At 49.0% G+C, this 10,151-nt stretch overlaps 1 protein-coding gene across 1 annotated transcript; it reads right to left on the reverse strand.

Moving 5' to 3' along the window:
* Positions 1-928: 928 nt before the first annotated feature.
* Positions 929-8,967, reverse strand: ASB6 (ankyrin repeat and SOCS box containing 6). Its single transcript, XM_048513017.1, has 4 exons — positions 8,555-8,967; positions 4,477-4,585; positions 4,042-4,128; positions 929-2,058 (listed from the first exon to the last, which is right to left on the reverse strand). Exons 1-4 carry the CDS (start codon positions 8,735-8,737, stop codon positions 1,382-1,384), a joined length of 1,056 nt encoding a protein of 351 aa, XP_048368974.1. The 5' UTR covers positions 8,738-8,967; the 3' UTR covers positions 929-1,381.
* Positions 8,968-10,151: the final 1,184 nt, after the last annotated feature.

Genomic DNA, 10,151 nt, shown 5'->3' on the forward strand with positions numbered 1-10,151 from the left:
CCAGAGGAACAGACAAAGATTAGGGCACGAGGGAAGAGTCATCCAAGACCCTTTGTTGAACAAGGTGAGAACAGACAGGTGGCTTGGTAGATATCCGCTAGCCAGATATCGAAGTGCAGAGCTTGGTTCCCAACACAGCTGCTCCTAAGGAAGACAATTCCAACAGGATAACAAGGCCTGGTTTTAAAACTTGTGGGGCCACTAAAAGCAAGATTAAAAAAAAGACTCAAGATTGTATGACAATTTTGTTTTAGCGGGAGAACTGAAAATACACAGATGGGAGGCCCAGAGTGGATGAAGTAGAACTGGGCCGTATTTCTGTGTGGCTGGTTCCAATGGTGGAATCCAAAAATTTTAGTAACAGGTTCCCATGGTGGTGGGATTCAAACTGTGGCATAGCGCCAATGGGGCTGGGCAGGGCACGATGGGGGTGTGGCCGGGCATTCCGGGGCAGGGAATTGCTGGGCGGGGCTGTGGCAAGGACGCAGCCGCTGCGCCGGTCCTTGGGCGGGAAATGAATGCACGCAGGCGCAGGCTGCCACGCACGCCGGTGCACCTCCTGCTAGACTGCTTCAAGTTCTGCGCGCTCCTGCTGAGAGGAGGGGCGTAACTCAGGCAAAAATCACGTGGCAAAATCACCAATTAGTAACCCCCTCTCGGCACACACAAATAATCAGTAACCTACTCTCGGGAACCTGTGAGAACCTGCTGGATCCCACCTCTGGCTGGTTCTCCTCCCCCAAAGTTTCTTTATTTACACATCCACATGAAAACCAGAATAACTTAGAAGAAACTGCATCTGAGGTAAATACTTTGGTGATATTCCAGCACTGCAACAAGTGTTGACTAAAGATGGACACATAGCCACCCAATCCAACTCAACCGAGGACATTAACCCTTTCTTTTATAAACACAAAACAAAAAGCCATTTAACTTTTAATTGGTGCGGCGACATAACTTTAATGGCTGCGTGGAACTGCTGGAGTTCTTATTGGCTAGAACTGCAGACTGGGCACGGGGAAGATTTTTCAGACTGAGCCCCGTCCCATGAAGGCTGGATTGAGTTCTCGTCGTTCAAGGCAGAGATCCCACTCGACAAAGACCCTCCGTTCTTCCCTCAACTACTCATGATACAGGGTTTAATTCCAGATTCTCTTCGGTCAGAGAACAAGATGTATCTTCCTTTCGAGGAAACAAAGGCCCGGTGTTCACAGAAGGATGGAGGGTCAACGAGAGGCGACACGTCATGTGGAGACTAGCCAGCTGGGCAGGAAGTCAATCGAGGGATGAAGATTTTCAGCACACTGGCACACCCCAACACTGATTTGCGTGTGTGTGTGTGTTTAATGATGTATCGAGGCCCATGTTCATCCCTGCTAGCTCACACGTCCTGTTCGGTGGAACTGCTATGGTCTATGAGGAGGTACCACTTTAGTCTGTCGGGCAGAGGGAGAGCTTTGATCTTGACGTCTACTGGCCAGGGTCGCAGGGCCCGGCGGATGTGGACTCGGCAGAGGTGTTTCAAAGTGGGCGGGGAACGCTCCAGCTGCTTCACGGAGTGGAAGAGGGCCTCGATCTTGCCCTTGTGGGCGCGGCAGCTGCTTGGGCTGGCCTCGAAGTTGCTCGGCAGCCTCACGGCCGGGGTGCTGGCCGCCATCAGCTCCAGAGCCGTCTCAGCCTTCTGCAGGAGGTCAGTGGAGAAACTGTCCTCCTCGGACTCGCAGAGGTGAGAACACAGACGCTCAAAGACGATGCTGAAGCCCGACCAGCACGAGGGCCCGTGAAGGGAGCAGTTGTAGGAAGCCCCCGACTCCAGGAGGAAACGCAAGAGGGGAAAATGGAGGCGGAAGCTCTTGAGGCAGAGGTGGGTGAGGGATTCGTAGGAGGGGCACTCGCTCGGGTCGGCACCGTGGGCCATCAGCAGTCGCGTGACCTGGAAGCAGAAGCGGCTGATCTTCTGGGCCTCCTCCTTGTCCCCTCCCACCATCTCTCCCAGGAGGAAGATGATGAAGGTGAAGACGGTGTCGCCATCTTTGGTTGTAGCCTTGACGTCTGCTCCTGAGGAGGACCACAGAGAGCCTCTTAAAAATATACTACACCCATCTTTTTCCAAGGGGCCCCTGTATTTCATTCACCCTAACAACGACCCTAAGAGGTAGGGCAGGCTGAAGCAGCATCTGGTTCAAGACTGTCCAGTGAGCTTTGCTTACAAAGGATGATATGACCCCTGGTCTTGCTGCTTCTAGTCCAAGGGTCTGCAACCTGCGGCTCTCCAGATGTTCATGGACTACAATTCCCATCAGCCCCTGCCAGCATGGCCAATTGGGGGAATTGTAGTCCATGAACATCTGGAGAGCCACAGGTTGCAGACCCCTATTCTAGCCCAATCACTACACCACACAGGCTCTCTGACTCCTTATAAGCATTCTTTGGCCATAAATCTCCTAGAGCAGGAGTGGGCAATTATTTTTTCCATGGGGCCGCATAAGAAACAGAAAATATTGTGGAGGGCCGGGCCAAAAGGCTGAAATCAATTCTGCACAATAGGGGCTGATAAGTGACAGACAGGTGCACAGATCAACTTGGAATCAGTGGCCACAGTTCTGCACACAACACTATTTGGCACAAAGAATCACAGGCTTAACCTACCTGCATAGTTGTCCACTGTGACAATCAAGCAAGTGGGGAGACTTAAGTCCCTTGACCTACTTTTTTCATCGACTGGCGCTTTTGAAAGCCCTGCAGAAGCAGGCAGCCAAGGCAACTGGCTTCTGCGGGGCTTTCAAAGGAGGGGATCGCCCCAGAAGCCACTGCGCGAGGGGGGAAGGGGGAGGGTTAGCATGAGCAGCACGGATCTAAACAGGTCCTCTTAGGCCAGGGCCAAGTCTGTCATAAGGGCCAGTCAGGGTCATCCGGCGGGCCGGATGTGGCCCCCGGGCCATATAATGCCCAGGTCTGTCCTAAAGTTACTAGCCTATCTGCCTGTCTATGTCAATCATGTAGGTGACCTGCAAATGGAGAAGGGGTAAGAAAACTATGGTTCCCCCCACCCCCAACTAAAAAAAAATCTGGTTGCTGGGTAACCATTCTCAGCTCCCCCCAGCCGTTCAGGGGAGTCTGTTTATCAGCTTGCCTTATAACAGTGTTGGTGAACCTTTGGCACTCCAGATGTTATGGACGACAATTCCCATCAGCCCCTACAATTGGCCATGTTGGCAGGGGCTGATGGGAATTGTCGTCCATAACATCTGGAGTGCCAAAGGTTCGCCACCACGGCCTCATAATCTAATGAATGGATGCTTACTGTTTAAATATACAATGAAAGCACACAGCAAATACACAACGGATAAGTGAAAACCCCAAAGATGGGACTACATGAGCCCAACCAACCCAGCTATGCATCTTTGTAAGGTTTCCTTGGAAGAGGTACATATGTGAGGAGGGGGGGCCTTAGAGGAACCTCTGGCCACAACCGTTTGTAGAGGTTTAAGGCCAGGCGACAGGGGGCAAGGATGGCCCCTGAAAAGTGGCCTGGGAAAGCAATGCAAAACCCCGAAAAACAAAAATGTGGCACAGACCTCTGTACACAAGACAGCCAGATTGGGAGGATGCAGTGGAATGTATCCACAAGGGGATTAAACAGTAACAACAGTCCAGGCTTAACACTGAGGGTGGGGGGCATTTCCCCAAAGGTACATTACTCAGAATGAGGAGGTATGTCACATGATAAAAATATTCCTCCATTATAACCCCCCCACCTCCACACAAAAAAAGAACAGAAGAGCTGTACCCCTCCTAGTTGAACACCCTTGCTCATCAAACACGACTTGCATGTAGAAAACCAGCATGTCAGGAAGTGTTTGATAAGCAAGGGTGTTCAACTAGGAGCCCCAACCAGCAGCCTGTGGTGGTGCAGCCCAAGGGCCAATCTTGACTACCCCCTGTGAGAACTACGTATTTTCTAGCACAGGGATGATAACGGGCACAGATTCTGGGCTCCCGAGAAAAATAATGGCAGAGTTTGGGGAGGGGGGACCTTACCTCCTTCCAGCAAGAGGCGGATATTTTCTGTGTTGTGGATCTGAACCCCGTCACTGCTGGCCAGAGCGTGCAGCAAAGCGGTCTTTCCTGGGAGGGAGGGAGGGAGGGAGGGAGGGAGGGAGGGAGAGAGAGAGGGGAAAGACAGAAACAGCCCATCAAAGACAGACAATGCCACAATTGCAAACCAGGGGGGTGGGAGATGGGCGCCCCGTAGTGCACACTCTTGCAGCAACAGGAGCCATGACAAATCCTCTTCCCTCCATCAAGCAAGAATACGTAGGCATAGCCTGCATAAACAACACAGCAGGGAGAGGGCAACGCATGCCCAAGGGGAGCTAGACTGAGCACACCAGCTCTATGTCACATGGGCATATTCATTCCAAAATTGTGGGGGGGGGGGGGGGAGAGAGAGAGGCACAAGAAGCAGGCACTAACCATGTTTGTCAGATGCATTTACGTTGGCACCGAGTTCGAGGAGACGCTGCAGGCAGGGCAGCCGCTCCGGCTCTTCGCTAGCAAGGTCCAGCGGGCTGCTTTCGTGAATCTAATGAGATGGGGGGGGGGGAGGGGTTGAGAGAAGGACGGAAACCCTCTTAACTGAGGCTCTTTAAAATGTTTTCCAGCCAAAGGTCAGGTTGGCAAAGTTCAAATCTGCATGGAAAAATTAGCCCCCAACCACCACCGATGAGTCTTCCTTTTCTCAGTCCATATGTTCCCCGCTCTTCCTTCAGCATTCAGAGTTTTATTTATTTATTTTATTTATTCATTAAACTTATAGGCCGCCTCATCCCCGAAGGGCTCGAGGCGGCTCTCAAGACGGCTGTTCTAACGAACAGCAAATCAACAACTTAAAAACTTAAAACCCCTTAAAAACCTATGCAGCATAAATGAAAACAACAAAAGTTTTTAAAACAAAAGCTGTTTAAAACAGGCGCCCGAACTAAGGCCCAAAGGAGGGAGGGAATAGGCAGGGCCCGCCATGGCATCAGTGGATCTGGCCCAACCAGAATAGAAAAGATGGAAACAGGCAGCCTCAGATTCAGTGGGGGGCAAATTCCCTGCCCTCCAAGAACAGCGTCATCCCTCTAGCATCCCTCACAAGTGGCTTTCATTCCCACCCCCTGTGCCTAGCAGGAAGGCAGCAACACTGAGCCATGCAACAGTCAAGTTAGATGCCACTCACCTGGATAGCTTTAAAAGGGGCTTGGACCTATTTATGGAGGAGAAGTCGATTTATGGCTACCAATCTTGATCCTCCTTGATCTGAGATTGCAAATGCCTTAACAGACCAGGTGATCGGGAGCAACAGCCGCAGAAGGCCCTTGCTTTCACATCCTACATGCGAGCTCCCAAAGGCACCTGGTGGGCCACTGCGAGTAGCAGAGAGCTGGACTAGATGGACTCTGGTCTGATCCAGCTGGCTTGTTCTTATGTTCTTATGTTCCTATGTTCTTTACCTGCCCAGGTGGGAAAAGGTGCCTTTGAAAATTAAACAAAACAAAAAACAGCAGTTAAGCTGGCGGGGACGGAGCCTGCGTGCTCCAGGATGCATGGAACTCGGAAGATAAAAGGAAACTAACTGGGCCAGGCCTCTGAGGACTCACAGAATTCTGGATCGTGATATAAAAAGTATAAAGATACGCTTGCTGCAAGATCACAGTTGAGATATATTCATAGTTAGAAATACATTTTGTGGTTGCTCTCAGGAAACCAGTGTCTGGGCAGAATGTGTGCTTTTAACGCTGAACGTATTCTTTAAAAATATATATATATTTGGAATGTGCTGATTGGCAACCAGTCAAGATGGTGAGCCTGCGTGGACAGCCAGCCAGGATTGGCCAGAAGTGGTCAGGAGGGTCTGTTAAGAAATGTCTTCAAATGAGCTGTTTTGCGATGCAGACTTCAGAGAGCTGATACCGTGGTATTGCTCTCTCCATGTCTGCAGACATGTTAATAAACCTAGCTTGCTATTAGCCAACTTGGTCTGGAGTTTTCAACGGGTAAAAACTTCCATAACAATCGGGATATTCAGGAACTCGGCACCTGAATGTTGCTGGGATCCTGTCCTGCGTAGAAGTATTTGGGAACCACTAATTGCCTATCCATAATGTTATTCACCGGGCAAACCTTGCAGGCTCATTGGCTTACTGGGTGGGGGTCTCAAGGTTAGAAAATAGTGGCTACAGGAAAGAACCTCTAGGGGGCCTCTGGAAGGACATTCTGCTTTTCCGCCCAGGAATGGACTTATGTGCTAATGGGATTATGAAGCTTGCCGAAAATGCTGATGGTAGCGAGTTATGTGTATAAGAACATAAGAACATGAGAACTAGCCTGCTGGATCAGACCAGAGTCCATCTAGTCCAGGACTCTGCTACTCGCAGTGGCCCACCAGGTGCCTTTGGGAGCTCACGTGCAGGATGTGAAAGAAAGGGCCTAAAGAACATAAGAACGAGCCTGCTGGATCAGACCAGAGTCCATCTAGTCCAGGACTCTGCTACTCGCAGTGGCCCACTAGGTGCCTTTGGGAGCTCACGTGCAGGATGTGAAAGAAAGGGCCTAAAGAACATAAGAACGAGCCTGCTGGATCAGACCAGAGTCCATCTAGTCCAGGACTCTGCTACTCGCAGTGGCCCACCAGGTGCCTTTGGGAGCTCACGTGCAGGATGTGAAAGAAAGGGCCTAAAGAACATAAGAACGAGCCTGCTGGATCAGACCAGAGTCCATCTAGTCCAGCTCTCTGCTACTCGCAGTGGCCCACCAGGTGCCTTTGGGAGCTCACGTGCAGGATGTGAAAGAAAGGGCCTAAAGAACATAAGAACGAGCCTGCTGGATCAGACCAGAGTCCATCTAGTCCAGCACTCTGCTACTCGCAGTGGCCCACCAGGTGCCTTTGGGAGCTCACGTGCAGGATGTGAAAGCAATGGCCTGTAAGTTTACAGTTCGATTCTAGATAGAGCTAGTGAGTTTTTCTCTGTTTTCCTTGCCTGGACTGGGTGCTTGACAGCTCATGGAACTCTTATGAACTAATAAATGAGATTTATACTTTGAATTGTTTAAGAAGTTATTTGACTGCATGTAGGAACTTTCTAGAACGGATCACAAAGGGTGAGGCGTGATCTATTTGCCCAACCATTGGAGTAGCTGCATCAGTGCCCGAAGACTCAGAGGACTCTACCTTTACACATACATATACCCGGTCCCCCTGTGAGTCACAGAAACATAGGCCCCTTCCGCACACGCAAAATAATGTGTTTTCAAACCACTTTCACAACTGTTTGCAAGTGGATTTTGCTATTCCACACAGCTTCAAAGAGCACTGAAAGCAGTTTGAAAGTGCATTATTCTGCATGCGCGGAATGAACCATAGAGTTGAGGACTTGGGGGGACATGACTTCAAACTGAGTTGGCATGCCTATTTATGATATGATAAATTTAAAGTTAACCAGGATTTTTTTGATACAATTAATTTTAAAGAAACCAAAATAACATCATATATTAATTTTCAAGACAACCCTCAGTATAGGAAAAGCTTTATGTTGATAAGACATAAAGCTTTACCATCGCTAGTATTAACAGGTAAATATCTTTTAAAAGCCACTGAGGATTGTAAATGCTTGTGCAATAAGGGTTCATTAGAAACTACTGAACACCTTATTTTTGATAATAAGTTGTTCCCTCTCCAGGATCGGGTTTGTCCACACTGTAAAAATCAAGTGGAGACTCTTGCTCACATTATTCTTGACTGAGATATGTGGGCATTAGGAATTTCTCTCCCAGGCTGGCCCTAGACAAATCTGAAAGTGACTCTGACTGTTCTGTTGTGGAGCTTCTGTTAAACAACACAGATGTCGCGCTCTTGGAAAAAGTAGCAACATTTCTTCTCCAAGTGACAGAACTTTCTAAGTAATGTATACTGCTATATACAGTCTTCCTGTCTGCGCTTTGAATGTACTCTTGATTTGTATTTCAAAAATGTCTGGCAACGCTCTAGAACCTATTTTTAAATGCCAAATAAAGGTTGTTGTTGCTGTTTTTAAATAATAAGTTGTTAGATACAGAAAGGCATAATTTTATTAACCCTATATTGATTAAATATCCTGGAAGAGAACGCACAAATGCACAAATTACATGCATGTTCGTCTTAGTAGCCACACGTGGGCCTGCACAGAGGACCACTCAATGAACAAATAGCAACAGATAAGTGCAATATTGTTTTTCATCTTTGGGGCCTCAATGCAGTCCTACACGTGTGCCTGCCCAGAGGACCACTTGATGAACAAACCATTTTATATACGTGCAAAACTGTTTTTATTGCTGGGATGTCCCAAACATTTGTTGAGACTTGGATCCTGGTTGTTCTTCCATTCTGTTAATTTCTATAATTTAAAAAAAGGGGGGGGGGCAAATGAAATGTGCCGCATCAGAAACCTGGGCATTAGGACAGTGGCCGGCAACTATTTGTGACCCTCAGCCTGTGAAGTCACTGGGCCCCCTGTCCTGGCAGACGACCTACCCTGTCCCTCCGATTAATGTCCGCTCCTCTCCGCACCAGAAGTTCCACCATGTCAGGCTGGTTTCGGAGCACCGCAATATGCAGGGCCGTGTAATAGGTGACTGGATCTATTAATGGCAAAAGAACGAGAGACAAAGCATTAAAGGCCTGTTTTAGGCAGAATTCAGCAAATACCCTCGACATTATGCCTCTACCTGAGCAAAAAGCCTAAACCTGGGACTTGTCCTCACAACTAGATGGATCTAACAGCACAAATATATTCAGTCTGCTCAAGTCCAGCAAGGAGAGAGGTGGAACTTTTACTAAGAAACAAAATTACTGCCCCACAGTCAACAGTCCCTCTAGAGCAGGGGTCTTCAAACTATGGCCCTCCAGATGTTCGTGGACTACAATTCCCATCAGCCCCTGCCAGCAAGGCCAAGTGGCAGGGCTGTTGGGAATTGTAGTTCATGAACATCTGGGGGGCCATAGTTTGAAGACCCCTGCTCTAGAGGAACAGTGGTAGGGAACTGCATGGAAGTTCCCCACCACTGAGCAGCACAGAGCGCCCCCTGCTGGTGGTTCCCGACCACTGCTGGTGGTTCCCGACCCTGCTGGTGGTTCTCGACCACTGGCAAGAGCGCCCCCTGCTGGTGGTTGTTTGATCTCCGCAGCACCAATACGGTGTCTGCGCAGCCGCGCTGATTACAGGGAACGCTGACCACAGTCCAGTGACCTAGCGCCAACGGGGCGGGGGCGAATGCCCTGGGTGCCCCCCGGTGCGGGGGTGTGGCCAGGGTGTCCTGGGGTGGGCAGCGCCATGGCAGGGGCACAGGGCGCGTGCATGCCCTGGGCGCAGCTCCGCCTTGCTCTGCCCCTACCACAGTCTTTCCTAAGTCAGAGCCCACTTAGTCAGCTGCATGAGGTCTTACACTCGGGGCAGAGATTTAGATGTAGCTGAATACAGGTAAGAGAAGGGAAGGATGTTATTAGGAACCAAAAGGCTCCACAATCCAAGATGTGGGCGAGTGCCATTCCGTCACAGAAAACGGATCCTGCTCAAGGAGAAAATGATCCGGTTAAATGGGCCACAGGCTTCAAAAACCGCATGAATTTGCCGCTTGCTTCATTTGCCGACGATTGCTTCCGAGGACATTATTTTTGTTTGCATCAAACATTGTTATGCCACCTTTCCACCCACTTAGGGCCCTCCAAATGGCAAACAGTTAAAAAGACAATAAAATAAACTTTTAAAAATCCAAGACGTAGATATGCAAAATGGTAATAAATGCAGTTTTGTAGGGTCTATAAGACAGAGCTGTTTCACCAGGCATATGGTGGAGGCGGCTATGTTGCCATGGGGCCTCCCTCTCCCCTCCCCACCTTGAGTCCGTTGTTAACCCTCACAAGATTGGTTGAATTTTTTCGCCATCTTGAATAATGGGTAATGGTAAATTATTGGAATGTTTTTAATGTTTAATTGGTTTGATGATTTTAGAGATATGATGTGAGCTGCACCAAGTCTAAAAGTGGAGAGGCGGCATATTCAATCTAATTATTTTTATCTATCTATCTATCTATCTATCTATCTATCTATCTATCTATCTATCTATCTATC

Source organism: Sphaerodactylus townsendi, linkage group LG12 (genome assembly GCF_021028975.2).
Source record: "Sphaerodactylus townsendi isolate TG3544 linkage group LG12, MPM_Stown_v2.3, whole genome shotgun sequence".
NCBI lineage: Eukaryota > Metazoa > Chordata > Lepidosauria > Squamata > Sphaerodactylidae > Sphaerodactylus > Sphaerodactylus townsendi.